The sequence below is a fragment of the Xenopus laevis genome, chromosome 3S (genome assembly GCF_017654675.1).
Source record: "Xenopus laevis strain J_2021 chromosome 3S, Xenopus_laevis_v10.1, whole genome shotgun sequence".
Classification (NCBI taxonomy): domain Eukaryota; kingdom Metazoa; phylum Chordata; class Amphibia; order Anura; family Pipidae; genus Xenopus; species Xenopus laevis.
In genome coordinates, this window is record NC_054376.1 from 94,914,993 (window position 1) to 94,940,910 (window position 25,918).

The 25,918-nt window shown below is 34.6% G+C and overlaps 1 protein-coding gene across 1 annotated transcript in view; it reads right to left on the reverse strand.

Moving 5' to 3' along the window:
- The window catches only part of LOC108712382 (phosphatidylinositol phosphatase PTPRQ-like), a 197,893-nt gene that overhangs the window by 30,289 nt on the left and 141,686 nt on the right, over positions 1 to 25,918 (reverse strand). Inside the window, exons 48-56 of the mRNA XM_041587767.1 lie at positions 24,173 to 24,314; positions 22,955 to 23,224; positions 18,463 to 18,789; positions 13,208 to 13,326; positions 9,232 to 9,418; positions 8,000 to 8,241; positions 4,016 to 4,085; positions 3,336 to 3,494; positions 580 to 787 (exon numbers count right to left, since the gene is read on the reverse strand). Coding sequence (XP_041443701.1) covers positions 580 to 787; positions 3,336 to 3,494; positions 4,016 to 4,085; positions 8,000 to 8,241; positions 9,232 to 9,418; positions 13,208 to 13,326; positions 18,463 to 18,789; positions 22,955 to 23,224; positions 24,173 to 24,314 — 1,724 coding nt within the window. The remainder of the gene's footprint in view (positions 1 to 579; positions 788 to 3,335; positions 3,495 to 4,015; positions 4,086 to 7,999; positions 8,242 to 9,231; positions 9,419 to 13,207; positions 13,327 to 18,462; positions 18,790 to 22,954; positions 23,225 to 24,172; positions 24,315 to 25,918) is intronic.

The following is a 25,918-nucleotide window of genomic DNA, read 5'->3' on the forward strand; positions in this document are numbered from 1 at the left end:
GGTGCGGTTTCTGCACAGAGATGTCACAAAACTGCATATTACTATGTCATCTCTCGTGTAATATTGTTCTTAGCCTTAACACAGGTATAATTAAGTTGTACATGTAGATGATCATTATCAGGCATCTGCTCAAGTGGTAACCTATTCTTATTTCCATTGCTGAGCAATCTTATCAGTGTCTTTATATAGGTATCATGGGCATTTACATTTATTTTGCACTTGCATTTAGTACCCATGCAACCATTGCTCCTGTTAATGTAAGTGTAAAGTGCAGAATTAACAGGGAGCTCTGTACATTCCACTTGCCTTTGATCAGGTGTAGAATACAGAGCTCCCTTCAGTCAAATTAGTTTGTTCTGTAATAAAACAGGGTAAATAACTGCTTGCCTGTATCAAGCAACTGCTATGCACATTATATTATAGGTGCAGTTTATTTGCCAATGTTATTTAATGACTGCACTAAGCAGGCAGAAAATGCAGGGCTTCCTAGAACCTAGCATCCCCTGCTACTCCCCAGTTTCCATTCTCTGAACAACAATCTAGTGGAATTTCAGTGGTTTATACAAAGAATGCACATACAAGTATTGTTTTCTTGGCTTTAACGGTCCATTGCAGAATTTATCTTTAATGTCCATGGTTTTACAGGAATGATCAACTCCAATGACATACTCATCAGATGTTCGAATGTTGGGGCACGATGGGTTTGAAAAACCATCACTTGTAAAATATGGCTTTGGTTTCTTGTGATAGGCTTCATGCCACCTGCTGATATTCCCATCATCTTGTGCTGTAAATGATATAATGCAAATGTGAAATAACCTGGAAGTCATGCCCTTTATTATCTTCATGACTCAAGCTGGAATATGTGTTTTCTAACTTTCTTCATCTTGGCAACAACTATGCCTTCAATAACTAACTCTGAGTAAAAGACCCACCTTAAACTAAAAAAGAGCCGCCCTGACCTTGCTTTGTTGCTTGTTCTCTTCTCTCTGTGTCCCGAGATATATCTGCTTTTTGCACTAGTAGCAGCATCAGTCCACCCTTAAAAGATTTTTAAGGAGTTTCACAAGGTTTGTCGTTTTTCTTACTGTGCCAAGAGCTCCATTTGTCTGTCTTCTGATTTTATGTGTGCATTTTCACCTGCAGTAATGAAATGGCCCAGAGTGCCTCCAGCAGGTCTTACCAGCCGGTAATATTGCACTTGGCAAGTCATCTTCCACTCCCCATAATGCAGTATAGGGATTTTTGTTGTCTATCTGCTGGGAGTGGGGACGGCACGGATAGTGGTGACCTGCCATCTTGTATGAGGTTAGGAGCATGGACATACTAGTTCTGACTAGCCTGTATCAGAACCATTAGCACAATAGCACATGATGATTCTTTAGCTTTTTTTCTGAACCAGTAGAAAATGCTGCCTTGTATAATATGTCCTCAAATTTCTTGATAATAAGAGTTATCTATAAAGTTTAACTGCATAGAGTATGAGCAGGTGAATCTAACTATGGTTTCACCAGATAATGGATACACCTTTGTATGCAAGGAGATTTTCTACAAACTATAAAACTTTTTTCATCAGATCTTAGAGATTCAGTTGAGATATCAGTACCTAATATTAGGCCTTTATGCAGACTTTTGTTATGAACCTGAAAAATTAAAAAATGTAAATCTTGGATTTCTATTAGTGGTCAGGTGGGCCCTATATGCCCTGTTTAGAATATTTGTTCTATTGGTATTAAGGATTTCCCCTTTCAAAAGGGCATCTATGCCCTAGGTGGGCTTAACAGTTGATCCATTTGAAGAGATTCTCTGTGGGATGTTGTCTTAAAAACTGTATCTTCTGGCCATCATGTCAGCAAATAAAGTTTGGGAGAAAAATGGTCCTTCATTGCAAGCTGGGCAATTTGTCCTTTCTTGCAGAATAGTTTGGCACCGGATTCCATACTTATTAAAAAATGTATTGAAATGTATTCCCTCAAATCAAATTAATGTTAATAATTTTACACTTCTGAGCACTTTCTCAACTTACATTCATTATTTTTTTTCGCAGTATTCAAGGTATTAGCAGTTTTTTTACGCTGCTAATATAATACATTTAAAATAAATACCACCTGCTGTTCATTTCAGTTGAATGGACATGGTCTGCAGAAAATTAAGTTAATGAGAAATAGAAAGTCTTGTAATGTGGCTCTTCTCCCACATGTTTCTCTCTTACTATAATGTTTTTTGGCTTGCAGTGCTCACTTTGTCATGGAAGTTCATCATCCTATTTTTCTTCCTTCATTAAAATAATGCTGCTTTTATTTTTATGTTTGGTGCCATCCTCCTACTCAGTAAATAGGTTCGGGAAAGTGTAGCTGTCATGGTGGGCAAGGTGAAAAGGAAATCTGCTAAATATTTGCCACTTTATTTTCCCAGCCTCTCCATGCCTTCATGTTTTCCTACACCTTCTGAGACATTAAGCATTCTAGAATAAAATTTAGGAGTTTTTCACCATGCCCATATCATACCCCAACCATGCCTTGTCATGGAAAAATAGAGCAACACTAATGAGGCCAATCACACAAATAATAGAAGCAGGTTTAATTATTCAAGACCTAAAGCAGGCCACTTTATCTTTCTGGATATTAGGCACCAAAGATTACAAATTTGAAATGGTTGGGTTCATTATGGTTTACGTAGTATTACAAATAGAAAGATAACAATTGCCAGTGCACAGTAATACAGTTGTTAATAAGTTAATTGCTAATACAGTTGTTAGTTAATAATTATAATGAAATATGGGTAAATTTATTGGTATAAAGTTTCACCAGTATTAGGAAAAAGGTCCAGCAGGATATTGATTCAGATTGCTAAGAAATGATAACATAATGAGGTATTCCTTTGCAGATAAGCACTTCTGGTCTATAAAACATAGGTTTTATAATGTAATCATTTTATGTTTCCTATGCATACTGTTTCAAATGGCAATACTGATATGGGATCCAATATCAGGAAACCCGTTATACTGAAAGCTCTGAATTAAGGAAAGGCCATCTCCCATAGACTCCTTTTTATCTTAATAATCATATTTTTTTAAATGTTTTCCTTTTTCTCTGTAATAATAAAACAGTGTCTTGCACTTGATCCAAACTAAGTTATAAGTAATCCTTATTGGGTTGATTTTATGTTTACATGATTTCTAGTATATTTAAGGTACCAAGATCCAAATTACAGAAAGATCCATTATCCAGAAAACCCTAGGTCCCAAGCATTTTGGATAACAGTGCCCATACCTGTATTTGTTTAACGATATAATATTATTAGATCTTGCCATAAAATATGATTTAAATACTTACCTCCTACCTCTGAAACAACAATCTGGATGTATTTTATTGGCCCATTATCATCACTAAAGAAACATATGGGCATCTTAATGGTAAAAGTAGTTGCAGTTGCAATAATACTTCCACTGGGGTTAAGCATAGGCACTGGCTTCATTTCAGGCTGGGGTGGTTCTGCCAAAAAAATAATTAAAAAAATAAAGAAAAACACTTCTGAATAATATTTTCTTACCAGATTGCCCCTAGCTTTGTTCATGTGACACATCTTCAGGTGATTGGGAGCTCTATACTTAACACATGTCCTGGAATTATGTACAGTAAGTATGTTTGCATGTTGCAAAATATTGTGCACCTTTTTGTATAGGATGCAATTATGCCATCAAACATATGGCAAAATCATTGATTTAGAAGAAAACAAAGTGTAATATAAGGTTTGGCAGGTGATAAATAATACAGTATATTATACAGATACGTATGCCTACCTGTAGTAGGAATGATTTGCATGTCTCTGCCCATAAAACTTTGTGTGTTAAAATTTCATTTTTGGTATGAAAACAGTGCCTTTGAGTTCAGCATGAGGCATGTAAACACCTTCTGTTTTTAGAAGGCATTACATTGCAAGTCTTGCATTGGGTAGGGTTTTTTTGGCTTCTTTTAACCTGTCTCATCCTAACCAGGTTGATTTATCTGCTTACTTGTAATATCGGTAGTGATTCTCATCTGTGTAGCATTAGGTCCTGCTCCAGCCCCATTTACTGCATATATCTAAACAGGTAAAAAGAACACTCATATATAGGGTTAGTAATCACATAACAACATAACATTTTTGAAATAGCCTTTGCTCTTAAAATGTGTTACATGATTCTTAGGCTTGTGATTACATATTCCTGTTAATTCCTGTAATTGTTTTACACCTTATTAACAGAATGTCACATTAGATATCCCAAAACTCAGAACAGATGCCAAGATCATGATCACGGCTCAAGCTTCTGCCTATAACAGCCGCCTTTCACGTTCTGAGGAGCCCTTTGCTACTTGGATGGCAAGGGACCAGAAACATGGGAAGGAGGGGGAAAGAGTAAGGTAGTCATGGAACAGGCCAGGTCAATATCCGTTTAGACAGCACAGTACAGAATCAGGATCCGGAAGAATAGTCAGGAATAATAAATGAGATCAAGAGCTCACCCAGGCAGTGGCGAACCTAGATATTACTGGGCCTCGCAGCAAATTATTTTTCAGGACCCCAAAATGTCTAGAGGTTGAACTGTTTTACCAATATTTATCGAAATTATATATGGATTAGGGCCTCATGGGGCCCCTTTACCTCCCTGGTCCCCCTGCAGGCGCAGGGTCTGCTACCTCTATAGTTACGTCCATGCACCCAAGAACTATCTCAGAAAACACCAGGTCACTGGTTGAATTCCAGGCAGGCTGTTACACAGTAGTTACTGGATTTGATGCCTGCAAACTATATAAAACTTGAGTTTCCAAACTTGAAAGCTGCAGAAGATTGACATACATAACTTGAAAACCAAAGTAAAAACGAATCAAAACTGCACTTAGTATATGTTTAACTTGCTAGCATTATTGTTTGTTCCCTGTGTTTAGGCTGAAAGGAAACCTATGTGGTTGCTCCTTTTGTTGCTATGAATATGTCATAAATTAATTTTAGTATAGCCATGCTGCTAATAATTTATAATAGCAAATGAGTAAAGGTCCCTAGATCAGTGGTCGCCTGCTCCTTGACACAATTAATCACTTTCCCACTTTCATTTCAGACACAATAAAAGGTAGGTCACTGGAGCACTTTAACCACGGAGTGCTCCAGTAATTTCCATTTACCATGCACCTAATAATGGCATGCACTGATCCCTCGGCTGCTATGGCCCATCCCATAATGATATATATATATATTGTGTTCGGCAAGGTTCTGGCCAGCTAACCTAATACAGCGTAGGCAAGACCATTAACTAAAAGTCAGTAACATCCACATAGAACATAGGGAGCAGAAAATACAAGAAAAATTATTGACATCACCTCTTTAAATATACAATAGCCAAAACCAAATGGAATGGAATATATAGTATTATTTTAAGACACTTAGGGGCAGATTTATCAAAGGTCGAGATGAAGTTTAGAATTTAAAAACTTTGAATTCCGAGCTATTTTTTGTGTACTTCAACTAGGGAATAGTCCAAATTAGATTTGAATTTGAAAAAGTCCTCAAATTCGAAGGTCGAATTTATTTGAAGTACTGTCTCTTTAAAACTTCGATTTCAACCATTCGCCATCTAAAAGCTGCCAAAGTGCTGTTTTAGCCTATGGGGGACCTCCTAGAACCTGTATGGAGGCAATTGGGGGAGTTTGGGAGATCAAAAGTCGAAGTTAAAAAAACTTCGAATTGAGGTAGATGGGAGTACGATCGAAGTACAATCGTACGTTTCAAAGTAGGATGAATTCGGACCACTTCGACCCCAAAAAAATTCGACCACCATTCGGTTGGTCTTTTGAATTCGAAGTTCAAAGTTTTTTTAACTTCGACCTTTGATAAATAGGCCCCTAAAAGGGGAGTTGTATCATTTTTTCTCACATTATATCTATTTGTTCAAACTGAGTTCAGTTATTATTATGACTTTAGCTGAACATACTTTTTTTGCTATTGTCTTAATCAACAAATATCTAGGATTTATTTTATTTTTTATAGTGACAGAAAATTTAAGTTCATTCTGTTTCAAAAATGCTGTTAAATCCCAGAGGAAAAAGGGATGTGGTTATGTTCTATAAGCTTTAATGAGGCCTGTTTCATCTGTTTCATCTGTAATATGTTTAGGTAGATATATGTCTCGATGCCATGATGGCTCATTAATGACATTACAAGTAAATGCAAATTAGAAATATTTATAGACACCATTCACCAAAACAAATATTTACTTTTGTGCTTGATATTTCATGTTAATTATGTAGCTGTATTACCTTTTTTTTATAAGCAAACTTGATATTTCATGTTATTTATGTAGCTGTATTACCTTTTTTAATAAACAAACTATTGGTTATTATAGCAATTCTGTCTCAATACCACATTTTTTTAATTTACTTTAGGCCCTAATCTAATGGTGATTTGATCACCAAAGCAGTCCTGTACTTAGTGCCATGGGGCAGGAGGTAACACGTGCCCATACCCTAACTTGTCCGTCTAAATGATGGGTAGGGGCAGGAGTGGGGAAATGGGCTGCCCAACCTCATTCTGGTCCTTAGGAATACAGTGCTGGCAACATCATCAAGCACAAAAACCTACAGGCAATGGTGGCTTGTTTGTGCCTGCTTTCTGTATGTTACCATACACAGTGTTTAATATACCAGAATAAATTTATGATTACTCTACAATTAAGGGAACTGTTGCACTTACTGAGTGTTACACAAATATCACATGTTCCTTTACCAGATTACAGATGTTAAAGGTAATGTATAAAGTGTAAAAGTGTAAAATAATTTTTTAGAAATGTGTCAAAGAAATATTTCCGAAATTGAAGATTTTCCAAATATATTGAAACTGATAGCTTAACATTCCATCAGCATACACTATATGCTACTGCCACCCTCTAATTACACTGTTCAGTGTCACATATCTCCTAATATTGCCCATTCGCACAAATTTGGAAGAATTTAATAAGTCAGTAGCAGAAAAAATATTTGCAATTCTTTGCACAAATTTAATATCGTTTTTGCAAACTGAAACTGTTTAGCAACCTTTTCTGACAGTGGAAGTGGGTTTGCTTATTTTATAGTTTGCCCCAGTGTGAAGTGGATGCAATAAAGCTTCTTACTGAAAAAGTTGTTATGTTTGCTCCAAAAGATTACGACACCTTCAAGCAATTCTTAAATCTGCACAATTAAAATCCGCAATGCAATAACAGTTTGAGGAAGAATATTACATTTTGAAATGCAAATTTTTATTCTTATTTGTGCAATTTGTTTTTCTCTTTGTGACTTTTATTACATTCCCCTATTTGTGTCTTGTAGCTCCTTCCACATTCTTGTAGACTGTAAAATCTATTGAGCAGGACTCTCTTTACCTTGTGGTTCAAACAGTATTGGGGGAATGCAATTAAAGTTGCAAAGAGAGAAACAATTTGCACAATTAAGATTGCAATTTTGCATTGTAATATTCTTCCTTAAACTGTAATTGCATTGCAAATTTTAATTGGCAAGTTAAGAAGTGCTTGGAGGTGTCATAATCTTTTGGAGTAAACATAACTTTTTCGATAAGGAATTTTATTACATTGACTATGCACTGGCACAAACTATAAAATTTGCAAACTTTCTTCTACTATCAAAAGAAGTCGCTAAACAGTTCAAGGGTTTAAAAAGATATATTAAATTTGGCCAAAGGAAAATTTGTTCGCACAAAGGCATAACTTTTTGCATTGCGAAAATATTTTCCATCGTCCATTTTTATAACATTCCCCAAAACTGTATGTGTATGTAATTTGAATGTTTCATGTTTATACCCTTTTATAGTACAATGCTGCAGAATATGCAGTATATGCTGTATAAATACGTGTTAACAATAATAATAATAGATACACCAAACCACCAATAAATGTAAGGTTAAGGTTATTAAGCCAGTAATAAATAGCAACAAATCATTTGTGCCATTCAGTAGAATTAAAAGCTCTTACACGTATACTGTAGGTGTATCCTCCTTTAAGGCCGTCTATTACTGCTGTTATAGAATTATTATTGTTTTTTACAATAGTTAGATTCCGAATCTGACTGTCTTTAGGATTATCTTCCTTATAAACTACTGCTTGGTACTGAATCTTCCCATTGGGTTCAGAGGGTGGAATGAATGTCATCTGAACCTTTGTAACATCATTGGAAATCTTCTGGATTTCTATGTTTGTAGGGGGGTCAGTTGGCACTGGAATGTAAAACATACAATATTATATTTTTTAAACTGGTTTTAGTTTTTACACTGCTGAGTGGTGTGGCCACATATAAGTCTGCACCTTTAAATAAGGTGGAAAGCCTTTATGGACAAATAAAATCCGATGCTTGCTCACAACACTACACAGATTATAGAGAATCCAGGCAGAATACAGCAATATACATGCATACAGTTTTAGGAACTACCAAGGGCAGACAACTTTTGCACCTGCAACTTAAAGGCAAAACAAACCCTTAATAAAAAAAAGCCCTATCTCCGCTACCCTACATAGACCCCTTCCCTCCTCCCCCCCTCCAGCCTAGCTGCCCTCGGGCAATTGCCCCTTACTCTTTATTTACCCCTCCATGCAGATTGTGTCCAGCGGAGTTCACAGGCACCATCTTCAGCCGCTTTGCTAATCTTCGGAATGAGACCGGTGCTTCTGCAATTTTCTTGAGTTTCGGCGCACGCGCAGTTGTCGCGCGACAGGAAATTTCTCTAACTACGCATGCGCTGCTTCGCCAGTCTCATTCAGAAGATTAAGAGAAGAAGATGGCTGACGTGAACTCCGCTGGACAGAATCTCCACGGAGGGGTAAGTAAAGAGTTAGGGGCATTTGCCCGGGGTAGCAGCTCAGCTGGGGTAAGGAGGGAGGGGGGTCTATGTAGGGTAGGGGGTAGGGTTTTTTTTTATTAAGGGTTTGTTTCTCCTTTAAATAAATATCCAAGTGGATTCTCCAGTGGGAATTCTCCCTACCAGCATTTCATCAGTAATTTTGTTATCTAACTTACAAAGAAGTGTTGACATGGGCCAATATACAGGTAAAGCATATAGTGCAATAAAAATATGTTTAACTCCACCAGCAATGTTCATGTGAAAACAGAACAAAAAACGTCAGGTAGGATTTCCATGGGAGGCTGCTTGCACTGGAAAAGAAAATGTTATTGAATAACAAATTGAATTTATGTATGTGAAAATAAATACCTGCTTCAAGAGTTGTGACAATCACCACACTACTTGATTTCCCTTCAGTGTATGCTAAATAAGAGGGTCCAGTGAAGGCTGTAACTACTACAGAATAATTGGTAAATGGCTTCAGACCAGTCACTTCCAAGTTTTTACTTTCATTACTCAGTTTTATGAAAACTTTACTGTATTCTTCGCTGTTATCCTAGAAAATGAAAAAAAACAGTGGAGCTGTAATTGCAGGTGTCTGTTAAAATAAAATGGATACTGTTGTAGACAGCGACCAGTGAAACAGTAATCAATGCAATATTAATACAGGACCTATATTATATGTAGGTGAATAGTCTTAAATGCGTAATTTCCATTATAAGAACCTGACTGTATAAATCATTTCACACAAAAATGAGAACCAAGGACCTATGATTGTATTTATGACTTTATTGGTCTGGCGTCAACAACACACTCTACTCGTTAATCATTTTTGTAATTTCTAGAACAGCGATCCCCAAAATGTGGGACTGACTCTTCTACATAAACCTGAAAGCTTAGCTTAAAGGTCATATAAGGGGAAATGTGGGTTGAATATATATTCTTGAAACTATGACTTAAATGACTAAAATACTAATATTTTTCTATATCCATGGCCCTGGCCAAACATGGGACATTTGAAAAGGTGTTTAACTTAAAAGGTTTGACAACCACTGTTCTAGAACCTGCTCAAAAATCATGTTAGTTAGCCTGTACCTAAAAAGCCATCGAACTCTGTTTTGAACAGGGTATTACATATCATACTTCTTTGATTGCTGTTTAAACTAGTTCTAAATATAAATAACTTACACGCATCTTTTTTTTTTCATTATCTTATCATTTACATATCAGCATGATAGTATGTTTAACTGTTTAACCATTTCACTAACACTAAATAAAATAACTTAAAACTCCTGGGGTGGAAAGCAGTTTTAGAGGGAGGTATGTCCAGGCACAGTTGATCTAAAACACATCTTTGAGTGCCCCATTGGAGATCAGTTGTACAATATTGTTTAATGTGTACTTTTATAAGTAGATTAGGTAGCTGTACAGTAGTTGTCCTTGGGGGAAGTGTGTATTAAATGCAGCTGCTAAGGTATTAGGTTTGTGCATGTTTTTTCTTTTCTTGACAGATGTGCTGCTTTCTCCCCACTGAGGGTCACCATCCACTAAAGTTTCTGATGTACTAAACAGACGAGCCCTGGTCTTGTGGACATGCAAGTGTTAAGTTTACTCATGTTCTACTAACTAAAATAGTTCAGATAATATTTCCAATAATTTCGGTTTTGACTTTCTTGTCGTCAAAGCTGTCATGCATTCCTCTCTATTAAATTCATCATGTAAAAGATACAAAATGAACTGGCATTTATCCACATATTAAATGAAAACAGTTTGTGTTAAGACAAAGCATTAATCCTGATTTATAGTTTCCTGTAAAAACTATAAACAAGTCGCTAAACCTCCTGGCATAAGAGTTTAAGTGCTAATAAGAAATGTAATGGTGAGTGCCCCTTGAATCTGGAATTCTTAAGAGTATTGTTACCAAGAAAGCAGTTCGGTCTTATTTTTTCTTTTTTTTTTTATACAAAAACAATACAATTTACCAGTTTTTTAAAAATGTGGCTGAAAAAAAATGCCACCAAATCATGTTATGAACTTTTCTCTAAAATATTTCTTTGGGATCATTGTTTAAAATGTAATAGAAAAACATATTTTTTGTTACTCCTGCAGCAAAAGTTAATGTAACCTAATAATTATTAAGTCTGTATCGGTCCATCTATTTTAAAGTGTTCTTTTAATACAACTTTCAAAAAAATTAAACCTTTAAGCGCCTTTCATTAAATTTTGTCAATAATAATCATTTAGCTCATTAAGAAATTGGCCTTTTTACCATGTCAAAAGTAACATTCTGATCCAAGTTACTTTCTTTCAAAACCCCTTAACTCATAGGGGGTTATTTATTAAAACCCAATTTTTTTCTAGCTGAGCTTTTTCATGAAAAACTCAAATTTGTTTAGAGAAAAAAAATCTAATTTATCGATATTTACTATGCCCCAAAGCTGTTAAAATTCTTAATCCGAAAATACTCCATGTAAAACCTGTCATATTCATGTAAAAGTAAATGGCAGCTGCCCATTTTGAAGATGTTGAGGGGTGATAAATCAGAGTGTCAATTCTATATATATCCAAATTTTTCGACCTGAATTATTAGTAAATAAGCCAAAATTGTGTATTGGAGTTAGGTTGTTTTTGTTTCTGGTAAAATATGAGAAATAAAATGAGTTTTAGGGGCAGATTTATTAAAGTGTGAGTTTAGAATTCACCACAAAAAAAACTCACTCACTTCCCATTCATTCCTATGGGAATTTTAAAAGTATATTTATCAATTGGTGAACACCATTGAGGAATGATTAAAACATGGCTTTTTCTGTGGTGAGTTCTAATCTAACGTTTGGATAAATCTGCCCCTAAGTAAATAACCCCCTATATTTGGCACATGATGAGACATGGCACAGAAATAGGATATACTGTAATAATTAATGCAATCTAATCATACTTTCTAACTATTCCGAATATTTGTTTTAATTTCTTATCTCACTAATTAATGGGGCTCCTACTTTTTTCTTATTTTTTTAAGTTTTGTGTGTCCTATTTTCTCACATTTTATTTGCATTCTCTGACTCAGTTTTCTACTGCTTTTTAAATGAAAGTGTTATCTCATCTTGATCTAGATAAGCAATATTTTTGTTACCTATTGCCACCTTCAAATCTACATAAAAATATGAATAACTAGCTATTTAATATCTATATGATTAATATCTGCATTTTTAATTTACACTTAAAATCACTATAATACATGTATTAAAGGAGTTGTTAATCTTTAAATTACCTTTTAGTATAATGTAGAGAGACAATTTGCAATTGGTCTTCATTTTTTATTTAATTTTTTTTTAATTTAGCTTTATTTTCAGCAGCTCTCCCGTTTGCAAATTCAACAATCTGGTTGCTAGGTCCAAACTACCTTAGCAACCATGTACTGATTTAAATAAGACACTGGAACATGGGTCCCCAACCTTTTATAACCCTGAGCCACAATCAAAAGTAAAAAAAAGTTGGAGAGCAACACAAGCATGAAAAAGTCCCTGGGGATGCCAAATAAGGGCTGATTATAGCCCGTATGTGAACTGGCAGCCTACAGGAGGCTCTACTTAGCAGTATACTGTACTTACAGTATTTTACTGCAATTAAAACTTGCCTCCAAGGCTGGAATTAAAAAAAAAAAGTACCTGCTTATTTTCCAAAAAATACATTACCTTATTACATTTTACCTTATATTTTGTTCTTTAAATAAGAGCAATATGGATTTTTTAATTGAATTTACTTCAGTATTAATTTATAAATAAGTTGCTTGTTTCTTTCCTTTAAGTACTACAACTATTTTGGACTATGCTTCCAGGTTTTTGTCTGTAAAATTTTTATTTATTATAGACGAGTCTAATACATACAAATTAATGGAATAGGAAAATAACCAATACATCTTCACAACCCATGGCAGACACTGTTTTAGGAGCGGCATCTAGCTGCATTCACAAAAGCAAGTGTTTAAAAAAGAAACATCAATTCAAGAAACATTCAAAGATAAAGATGTGCATTTGTTTACCAGGTGCAATATGTAAATTTCCCACAATGCAGTGTTTAATAACAGAATTCCAACAATATTCAGTATGGTGGTAGTTTCAGGTTTCCCTAGTGCCAATTTGCCTACAGTTCATCAGATAAGGAAGGACAGACACAATGGTGCTCAGCACAAGTATGGAAGCAACACGTCCGGACACGAGTATGTTTAATGTCATGACAATGAATGCATACACCCAATTGCAAGTGTACTTGCAGTCATAAACAAACTTTACAGCTTTTATTTGAGAGTCAAATTTCAAATTACTTTTTTGTTATTGCTGTTGCTTACCGAGGATACATTGATCATAAATGAAGTAGGCCCAGTGATGACTAAAGGATCTTTCCAGCTGATTTTTAGGCTCTGTGATGTTGCTGTTACTGTTATGTTTTGTGGTGGTCCATCTGCAGCTACAAAAGATGTTACATTGACATTCAAGCAACTGAATTTTTTAAATTAAAATACAACCCTTTTTTATTTTAGATAAATATATATATATATATATATCTCGCAAATAAAATGTATTTAAGTAGGAATGAAAGTTAAAAATACATTATTACTGATTCGAAAGGGGAAATATTAACAACATCTTTTAATCTATAATAAATTTATTGTTAAAGGCATCACATCAATAGGCTTATAGTAAAATAAGTACTTTCAAAAGTTACATATTTAATTGTATGAATAAAATAATCACTATATCAGATAAGGCATGCATAATACCCAATAAATATCTGTTTAACAAACTGTTTCAATTTCATCAATGAGATTTCTATACTGAATGTTGCTATATTTTCCCTTTACATGGCAGGTAATGTATAAGTTAGGCAGATGATTAGTAGACAATTAGGTTTCAGAACATTTTTCTTCTTAAACAAGTGTTAAATATTTAATTTCCCATTTTGGGATCATGTAGAGCCTTATACTCCAAGAAAATATTATTTGGGTTTTGAAGTTAGCATAAGTGTACAGTGTATGTAATTTCAGAAAATGTATTATTTGAACACAAAAAGGTCACCTTCAAGTTAATATAAAATGGGTAATTATGTGAATTAATTTTGAAGAATATTACTTTGCAAATTATAATTTTTATTAAATTAAATCCAGTAGCCTGCCAAGCTCTGTGTTGTTTGTAAGACTGACACATACAATGCAGAAGCAAAACTGTAGTTTGATGTAATGGGAGGAAACAATTTCACCAAACCTAGAAATGGTGGCATAAACCCCAATAGTTAAGTATGAAAGTATGTATAATTTAATGCAACTGGTATTGGGCTATTACCTCCAAATGCTGTCTATAATGTTGTACTTACAAACTTATTATGCTAGTTAAAGAGATACTGTCATGGGAAAAAACATTTTTTTCAAAATGAATCGGTTAATAGTGCTGCGCCAGCAGAATTCTGCTCTGAAATCCATTTCTCAAAAGAGCAAACAGATTTTTTTATATTACATTTTGAAATCTGACATGGGGCTAGACATATTGTCAATTTCCCAGCTGCCCCAAGTCATGTGACTTGTGCTCTGATAAACTTCAATCACTCTTTACTGCTGTACTGCAAGTTAGAGTGATATCACCCCCCTCCCTTTTTCCCCCCAGCAGCCAAACAAAAGAACAATGGGAAGGTAACCAGATAGCAGCTCCCTAACACAAGATAACAACTGCCTGGTAGATCTAAGAACAGCACTCAATAGTAAAAACCCATGTCCCACTGAGACACATTCAGTTACATTGAGAAGGAAAAACAGCAGCCTGCCAGAAAGCATTTCTCTCCTAAAGTGCAGGCACAAGTCACATGACTGGGGGCAGCTGGGAAATTGACAAAATGTCTAGCCCCATGTCAGATTTCAAAATTGAATATAAAAAAATCTGTTTGCTCCTTTGATAAATGGATTCAGTGCAGAATTCTGCTGGAGTAGCACTATTAACTGATGTGTTTTGAAAAAAACATGTTTTCCCATGACAGTATCCCTTTAAGACATTGTGTCAGGTATACCATTTCTTGCGTGTTTGAAAACACAATGAACTTCATGCCTATGCAGTTTCATAAAGTATTGTGCATGAGACACAAAGTTCAGAATGCTCAGGTGCAAGACAACCTGTGTCTGACTATTCCAGTAAGTACAGGGTTTCCTCTGCAAACTGCGCTATATTGTGCTATACCTTGCACCATTAATATAGCCAGCAACAGAAGGGCATGTAAGTACATGCCCATGACCTTGCATGCATCAATTGTGGAAAATTTGCTACTACTGGTACCCTGGAATTCTGGGGGGGGGGGGGAAATGGGGGTAAAAACACGTGGCAACTTATATTGAAGTGTTATATTTCTTTACTAAATGAGCCCTTGGATGGCATATGTGTATAAACAAATACATCACTTAAAATATTAGTTTAGGCAAAAATGATCTTTATGAAATGGATTAGGCTTCACACCGATTGCTATTTTTACAACTAATGAAGATGACATGGGTTTTTATAAATAGTTGCCACACTACTAAGGATTACAATGCCTGTAGCTTCAGTATTCAGAGGGGATTTCTGCCACAATATGTCCCCATTTTGTTTACTACACATCTGAAGTGTGGCAGCCAAATCAATAATGCTAAAACTATACATGTTCCAACAATCCTAATTATTCGGTTTTGATATAAAGTTATTTTATGAAATCAGCATGCTATCTTTTATTATGCTTTGCTACAATGTTTATCTACAATGTCAACTACATGCAACTAATTCAGTGTTTATAAGCCTTTAACAAAATATTCTACTAAAACCAACTTAATGATGTAAGTTTCATATAAACTTCACAGACTGCATACAACGAACCTTCTCTACTCATTTAACCAACAATAAATAATTAAAAGCACAAAACACCTCCAAAAAACAGTAGATGAACTGTAGCTTAAATTAGAGAAATGCATCATGAGATAAAAGGAATTCTAAACTGTCAAATGATATGTGCACTTTTAGCATTGTATTGCAACCTGTCACATACAATCTCTAACCAAGATAAATGTTAGGTGCTCTAAGAATAATGTTGTTGTAATGAAATAACTGCAACCTTAGACCACAAGCATATTGAAAAACAATGGCAAACTCTGAAATATAAAACTGTTTTATTGCTTTTAGGCCTAGCTAGACCTAGTTAATAACTATACAGTAAAAGTAAACAAATAAACTTTAACTTGAATTATCAGCTATTTATTAATAGTTCTAGTCCTATCAATTTAACATATTAGGGGTAATTTTGATACAAGGAATGAGTATAGTTTCCTGCCACTCTGCACAGTTTGCATTCTAACTAGAAACAACTGTAAAAAATAAAATCTGTTTATTTTCCCATATATGTTTCACCTGAACTGGAAATATGTAAAAAGGAATAAATGGACTGCTTAGTGCATGGTCTTGCCAGTTTTACATTCATTTTATCTGGCGCTCATGATTTAGGGACAGTAGATGACCATACATTGCATACATTCAATATTGTATTCGGTTACTCTACTAATAAATACTATCAAGCCATATTCAGTCACGTAGCTATTCTGATGTTTTTATTGTTTCTAAATAGATTTGCTATTCTTTTGTGTATATAACAACAAACTTTTTCCCAGCATTATTTTTATTTCTACATAAATCTTACAGGCTGATTTATGCCTCTATGTTAAAACGTTTAAAAAGTTATCTGTGTGAATCTTATAAATCATAACAATTTACTGACTATGGATAAGCCATCTCTTTTCTCTCATAATCTAATCATTTCCTCTTATAAGTACTTTGTTTTGCTTTTAACAGTAATGCATTTTCTGTAACTAACAACCATAATTTCCTGATTAACATGCTTCAATCCTTGCAACGGGAATGTGGGTCTTATGGAGGTCAGGGTCATCTTTACAATCCATCTGTGTCCTAATGTTAAGGTAGCTGTAAAGTGTGCTGGCTGAGTATAGGATCTGGATAACTCATCATGAAGGTTATATGCTAAATCTCAACACAGGGAAGCAACTTCTACACAGGAAACTGAATTCAGTGACTTTGAGACTTTTTTTTTGCAAGAGAAAACTTTCTATAGAAATTATTTATGACTAGGGGCAGATTTACTAAGGTTCGAATGATAAATTCAAATTTTCAAATTGTTTTTGTCAAAACTAACAATTTCGAATTTAAAACAACAAACTTTTAATTTGAATGTGAGATTTATTACACCTCGACCCTGGAAACAGTTCTAATTCGAAACTTCGCACCTAAAACCTGCCGAGTTCATGTAGAGGTCAATGGAAGAAGAGGTCCATTGAACCACTAGAAGATGTTAATAGCCTTCCTGACATTCAAGTTTTTTTTTTTTTGGAGGCAAACTCAATTTGAATTTGAATCTAATTCGGATTTTCAGGTCCTTCCTATTTGATCGAATGTTAGACGTTTTGAGTTTTTTTTAAAATAACCTCCCATTCGAGTTGTAAGTACATTCGAATTTACTCGAGTTAAAAAAAAAATCACATAACTTAGAAATTCGACCTTTGATAGATAACCCCCTCAGAGAGAGTTAATTTTGTTTAAAGATCAAATGTTCACACTGGAGTTTATTTTAATGACCTACAATATAAAAAAAATATTAATATCGAAGTGAGGCAAAATAAATATAGACAGAGATATGTATAAAAGTAAAAAGAGATGTATAAAGCAGGAGGGCATGGCACACAGAATAATGATTTTTGGATGGAAATATTCAACTTCTATTCTGTATACCAGGGCTGTCCAACTTAAAGCCTCTAGAGCTTTAACTTGCCAGGTGTTAGGTTTTTCCTTAGTAAAGGAGTGATGAGTCAATCCAAATGTCTGAATCACCAATGATCTCTCTTGTAGTTAAGAAATTAACGTGTTTAAATGAATTGCCAGTTAGGGTACCTGTCACCCAAAGATAGACAACACTGTGATATAAAATGATATAATATGCATTCAGCCTAGCAATACCATATTTTGTTTTAATATACTATATAAAGCAGTCACATAATAAATTGAAGTACTGAGTTATATTCTGGAGTAATCTGTATAATAAAAGGGAACTCTGTGGGGGCTAAAGAGTACCAGGTTATTATTTTAGATTTTGTATATAATATATAAATTATTATAAACAATGTTTAACAAATAAAGCATGAATGACATGGTAATCAAAAGACACATTCTGTATCTTTAATTCCTGCTGCAGAATTAATGTATTATTTCTGTTTATTTTATTTTTTAATTCGGGAGCTTTTCAACATTACTTTATTTACTGTATGGTATGGGATCTGTTTTCCAGAAACCCATTATCCAGAAAGCTCCAAATTGCGGAAATTATGGATAACAGGTCCCTGTATATACAGGATGTTTTTCCTGGCCTAATAAGCTTATTCCTGTTCATATACTGTAGGTATAGTTAAATGTGTGTATTATGTAGAGAACTGGATTATAAACTGCCAGCCATGTTAATTGTTATTTTTGTTAGTAAACAATAGATACACAATTAGCTAAAACAATATGTAGATTGCACATTTCTTCCACTTACGACCAGGTAATGTCTGAGTATGAATCCATGGAGAAGGAACACCATATCCAGCATTCGTGCTAGCACTTATTTCAAGTCTATACCATCTGTATGTTTTCAATCCATATATTGTCTTTTCAAGAACAAGCTCATCTTCAAATGAATAGAAATCCAGAACCATCTCAATGCAATTATTGGCATCCCAGTTATTGCATTCACAAGCAAGAAGCTGGACTGTAATTTTGTAGTTCATTAAATATCCATTAACATTTGTTGGTCTATTCCATCTTAAAGCAACACTTCCAGACTCAACATTGAGAAAAGTAACACTTCTTGGAGCACTAGGCACTGAAACGAGACATTGCCGACTTAATTGAACAGCTGTACTAAGAAACTTCTTGACAAGAACAAATCATTTTACATTTCTTAGCATTCTTTTTTGAATTGAATCTACTAATATTAAGCTTGTTTAGTAAAATAACTAGATGACTAATAGACACCTCAAAACTAAAAACAATAGCATACCAATTGGATACATATTTATTTTTTTATTTCAAGCCAGAGTCTTAAGTAGCATTGTAGTATGTTTGCTGAGTAGAATTTAAATTTCTCTGCACAATTCGAGAAAAGCATGGCAACAAAATAAGATTGAGTTGGACAAAATGTTGCTACAGAAGTCAATAGAAAGTGTTTTTCCAGCATTCAAAAATAACTTTTATTTTATTCCCAATCATGCAAAAAAAAATCCCTTTTTTTCAAATCTATTTGAGAATTCCTATACCTATACAGAAAATGTGATAATAGGAAGTGTTCTATTTCTAAAAATTTCAATTTGAATAAATATCTCTATGGAACAGATATAATTAATAATTAAATTCTTCGATCTTTTACAGTGATTTTTTGAAAGTAAAAATTGTGAATTCTAGTATAAGAAATATCCTCATTTTCGAGATTTACTACGAGCAGAAAACTCCAGAGAAAAAATTACATATCTTAAAGCTAGCGTGTCTGCGGGGACATCAATGAAAGTTGTATTTTTAAAATTAAATTAGATTTTTCAGTTCAAGTTTTCAACATGAATTCAAAATTCGGCAGAATCGTTGATACATAGGCCTTAAACCAAATTAAGGAGTGCAATTAATGCAGTTTAATTGTACTTTAACATCATGGTAGAAACATTAGCTCTTACTGTTTTTCCTTTTACTGGCTATCAAGTTTTATGGAATGGAACATGAGTTTGGGTTCAGTGTGAGGATAAGCCCACTTAGATTCTAAGCTCTTTAGGACAGGCAACGCCTTCCCCGCCTGTCTCTGAACATGTGACCCTTACTGTATCTTTGTTGCTGTGCATCACTGTGCATATTTTTGTTTCTTTAATGCTTGTAATCCTGTTTGTACGATCACTTTATTTGTATTAAGATCAGTACTTGCTCAGACTTCTGCACACACTTTTGTGCTTTCCAAAAATAATTTGAGCACACTGAACAAACTCTACAAACACTGTTCTAGACTGCCTCATGTAATAGGGATTTTAATAGCTCTACTGAAGGTCAGATAGATAAAAAAAAAATCCAGCACTTTTATCAGAAAAAGGAACTGATGAGTAGATAGAAGGAGAGAATACTTCAAAGCATATTAGTGGTCTGTCAAATGCTGGTTTTAACAGACCAATAGTGACCTTCAAAGATACCGTCTTCTCATTTGATTAAATGTATGCTGAACCAGCCAATTCTAAGACAAATGTACTATTGGGTTACAGATATAAACAGGATTACTATTACATCAGCATGAAGAATCACATTTCCATTCTTTGAGAATGACTAAAAAAAGCCTTCATCAGACCTTCCAAGCACAGCTGGTATTAATTTAGACACATCACTCCACGTATCCTATGCTTGTTTTGCAGCCTGTTCTTAATAACTGAAGTTGAGCGCAATAGGATAAAGTGATCACTGTCTACCCATATCTTAAAAATATTTTATAGATGCTTTATATTTATATCCACTATCCTAAATCCAATGTTTAGACCATCATAGATATAACATCTTTCTTTGTGGATGCCTTAAATGGGAAACATGTGTATGCAATTCTCTGCAAAGAACTAAAGCTCACTACATAAATGTGAAACAATGTTAGATATGAAGATCTTTATTTTATCTACTGATCATTGATATACAGCTCTGGCCTTTCTTGTTTTAAAAAAAAAATTATATATATATATATATATATATATATATATATATATATATATATATATATATATATATATATATATATATATATATATATATATATATATATATATATATATATATATATGTATATATAAAAAAATCTTGAATAACCTATATCACTCAGAGTTATATGGCGTACACCCTCATGCTTTTAAATCGTCATGTGACTCCTCTGTGACTTATAATATCTATATTAGAATTCTTTATGAATCAGATAAAATTGAGCATAGGACTGGCCAGATATGGGATGACTTTGATGTAGTTGGCCAGCTTAAATATATTGCAATATATGGACAAACAATCCCTGCTTTGTTTAAAGGGTAAGGCATTTTTTAGTAGCAGTATGTACAAAATGTCGCTGTCTTAAATATATTGATAATGGGTTGAGTGCAGAGGACTCTTGTATTTGTCTATATGTATTTTGTGGTCACAGCCTCATTGCACCCCCGCCTAATGGTTTTAAAAAATAGTGGTGAGCATAACTTTCCCTTGTTTGAAATTTTGGAAATGTAAGGCTAAACACTGTGTAGTAATACAGTGAAGCTAATCTAATTTCACCTTTTGTCAAAACTGAATGCATTGTCAGTGACTCAGAGCTGGCACAGCACCCATGACTAATGTAAGACCACAATTAATAAGAAGCTGACAACAGATATAAAACTGTTTATATGCCAAAGTATGAATGTGTAATCTTTGCTAACATGCAAGAAGAACAACTTGAGAAGGAAATTCTTACTCTATTTCTAATAAAATGCATGTACAAATAATACTGAACATGAAATATAAAAACAATGGGTGGATATAAAAGTAAAGAATATTCATCAAAATTGTTTTAGTATATAGCTTATTATTGCACTGCTGCATGAGGACAGTATATAGCAAATACATAAACTGTGTTAATCTGGACTCTTTTTAACACTTATATTGGTATGAAAATTTAGGGGCAGATTTACTAATCAGCGAAACTTCGCCAGGCGAAGTCGTGGGCGCCGAACGATGGTGATTTTTTGCTAGCGTTACTTCGCCAATGTCACCATACTGAAGATGCACTAGCGTTCATTTTTGCCTAGCAAAACTTCGCTAGAGATCTTGTGCTCAGGTCAATTTGCTTAGGGCCGGAAATTTAAAGTTGTATTAACGTCTTTATGTTAAATGTTGGTGCATATACTTACAAATGACACTTTTTAAAACACAAGTCCAGGGAACCTTAATAAAGACAATAGAGTTATTCTAATGCCCTACACATGTGCCCACTGTAAAATTAATGTTCCATATGTTTGCAAATGTATAGGGGAAAACTGGTTAACCAAAAATAGTTTAAGTTAGGTCTTTTGCAGGCAATCAGGCTGAAAAAAGGAAAAGATGATGCATTTTTGGGGTCACAGAATATAATGTAAGTGACAGAAGATTGAGGAATATATAGCTACTTTAATGCACTTCACCTGGTCTGAGGTGGCGAAGGCAACTCTGGCGAAAGAGGTAATATTCAGTAAAATCCACACTTTAGTGAATTTGCAGAGTAACATACATTCGCCAGAACGATTTGTTGCCTGGCAATAGAGTGTGAATGACCGTTAGAGCCTGTTTCTTTTGCTAGCAAATTAACGCCTGAGTCAATTACTAATTTGGCGATGTCCCAGCGGGTGGTAACACTAACGAATTGATGCTAGCGTTAGCCACTTCACCCTTTGATAAATCTGCCCCTTGTCTGTATGATCAGTGCATATACCACTTTGATATACAGCGTCATGGAATATGTTGGGGCTTTATAAATACGTGAATATAATAATAATAATTTCATTTTGAAATCCCAAATATAACAGTTCCATTTTGAAAAAAACTAATAATTCTAAGCAACTGTCAAATATAAATTGTGAAGAAGCAATAGTCAGGTCTCCTCCAGACAAAGATACAGTACCCACAGTGCTTTACAAGTTGTGTGATTAGGAGGATAGGAGAAGGAGGATAATCACAGAAGTATGCAAAGCATTGAATGCTGCCTTTAGCTGGAGTTATTTATGTTGAGACTTAGATCTCAACATAAAAACAATTACCTACTGCAATCAGCTCATCCTATACCACAAACCATTTGATACAGTGGATACAGTCATTTGTAATTAAAAATTAAATATGTAGAACAGCATGGCCCATTACATTTTTTTTTTTTACATTTGGCTAAATTTGCAGATTTCTGCACCACAATTTTAGAAAGCACAAGACCAAACTTTAAAAGTATAAAAATGAGATAGAATAGATACTGTATAAGAAAATAACATTACCTTCTTCAGATTTTGTAGTAGCATTGCATTCCTGTTCTTGTCCTTTACCAGCAGCATTAACAGCATAGATTTTAAAAGAGTATGTTGTATTGGAGAGCAATTCTCTAAAAGTGTACACCTGGTCTTTAGATGGAACTATTGTGGTGTTATCATTAGATGCTATGTAATAATGACTGATCATTCCATTTGGCTGTAAAGGGGGTTCCCAATGAATCAGAACTGACTGATAACTAGTAGCAATGCATTTGATGTTCTGGACAATTCCTGGAACTTAAATGAAACATTGTTAGTATCATTTGTATGGCACAGCTTAGGGAGTAAAAAGGAAAATGCTTAAAATAGTACTATCATCTTTTAATACTGTATACCTTTTTTGGCACTTTAAAAGGCTTATTAATTCTGAAAAACTTAAATTTTTGTTCCTGGGCCCCGGTGGCAATTGCAGATTTTGCAGATATTGGTATTCCACTTTAAAAATGCTGCAACAATGTATTTGTTTATAAACTGACAACTGGCATAAAACAATGCAGACTAGAGAGAGACACCATGAAAATCACCCCCCATATAAAAGAAAAATGAATTCTTTAAATTTATGAATAGAGGAATTAAATCATTTTACTATTTATTCAAATATTATAGTCCAGAATGAACAGAAACTGAGGTAGAGCATCCTTTTATCTGCCTTTTATATCATTAGTTTTTATTGTACATGGTTTGCATTAGAATTAGAAGGCTAAAATCTGATGGTTATTTAATCTCTGAACCTGGGATATGATTGTCAACTGAGATGCAAGCCGTTTGCTGTGAAATCCCATTTTTTAATAGTGGGGCGAGCACCTGATAATTTACTTGAACTTCCAGACATGCAGAAAGTTTCTTGGCTAGCAACCCAGCTGAACTGCTTAGGCCACTCAAACTTGTAATATAAACACAGACTAGTCAAGTAACTGTCATGGATTACAACCTATTGTATAAATTCTAGCTGTAATCATTCCAACAGCAATATTTATAATTTTCAATATTTATTGGCAGCTCTGCAGCATTGCACGCGGTTAGCCATACTATGATTTCAGAGTTGTACACTGGCTCTCATATATCATTGCCCCATATACCAATGTGCACATAATGTTTATATTCTACAGTATATTCCTATTGTATACATTATATATATAAATATAGTTTTAATCAATACTACGAAGCACATGAAGGAAAGCTTACCAGATTCCTTTGTTGTGAAACTGACATTGTTGCTAAACTGATTCCCATTACCAATTTTTGTGAAAGCTGAAACACTGACAAAATATGTCTTATAAGGTTCCAGAGCAGTGAGTTGTCCTTCGGTTTGCTTTTCTGTTATGTTCTATTAAAAGAAAAATGCATTTAAATCTTTTACAGTTCACTGTGTACCAAAATCACACAATTAACTGATATTTGTATACATAAAACCATATTGCTGGATAAAAGTACATTCCAATAGAATACAGAGAATTAAAAGAGAATATTTACTTACATTTATGCATAGCAAAGCAATCAATGAGACTTATTTTTGCCATTGTGTACGATAAATCTAAAAAAACTAAAGTGGGGTAGCAGTGTGGCACTTAGATTACATTACCTTTTATATAAAACTGCTGAACAAGAAAAGTTGCAGCTGACTGTGGGTAGGACTACCAAACTCCAATAAACATTGCTTTTCTCTCTTTTTGTAACACTTTTTTATTTTCCCTGCTCTATATGTTCTGCACTCGGCAAAGCCACAATGGGCAGATTAACACAAAAACCACTGGAGTAGAAGGTGGTGTAAATATTCCACTGACACCAGTGGTGACTGGCTCATTGAAAGAGACAAATTCTTGTCTGTATTTGTTTGTCTGAATTTTTTGGTCACAACCTTATCGCAGCCCCACATAACGGTTTAAAAATGTATGGTGAGCACAACTCCCTTTTTCCCAAAGGCTCATTGAAACCCAGTGCTTGATTCCTCCCATGAGCAAGCTTAAAGTGCCTAGTGGACCCCTGCACATCTTGATAGGAAACAAACGTGGGTCCATTCCACAGGATCCCCTTATGTCACGCACTATTTGCCCAATCTAGGAATGCAAAGAACTTTAGCTTAGTGTAAGAACTGCAGGTGAAAGAAAAAATAATAAGGTTTTTGTGATTTTTTTACACTGTGAATTTTGTCCATTGCATAATAAATTAGCCCTACTGCCACCACAGCTTCCATTGGGTGGTACTGCAGTTAAGGGCCACATGGCAGATGGGGTCCCAAGAGATTTAAAGGTGTGATTTGCAGTCCATGAAAGGGGAAGGTGTTATAAAGGAGTGGACAGAATTTGGGTCTATTATAGACTGGGTTTTAGCATAATGGGATGCCACTGGAGTGGATCAGGGGTGTAATCATGCATGCAATTTTTGTTCATTAGGGACCCGTTCTACTTTTTGACATGGCCCTCTGCCTAATGGGGAGGAGACCCCTGCTAGAGTATTATTGAATTGGTAGCCTACATGTGCTGGAATTTATATGCACTTGTTTCCCTGCCCAGTTTGTTTTTGTTTGTCTTGTCTTCTTACATAAATAAATACAACACAATATGGGTCATTCCTGCATTTTGGCATATTTGTGTTGGACTCACTACCTGTTGCAGGCAGTAAAAATAGGGCTGGCCTGCCTTTGCTGATGCTGTACTCTACACCTCACACCAGATTTGTTTCCACCATGAGGTGCAAAGCACGGCCAGAACCAGGGATGAAGTGCTCTTTGCATGAGCGCTCTCTTGTGCCCCTCAGTGATCTTGCAGTTCTTGCCCAGATTTATGTAAATTCCCCCCTTAGATGTGTGCTATGCTCTTTAAAAGCAAATTCCCTAGGATACCAAAATATTACACAAGTAAAGTAATCAGAGTACCAATACAGATTGGATGGGATACTTTGTTCAATTGTACCCATACTGCCCCAATGTCT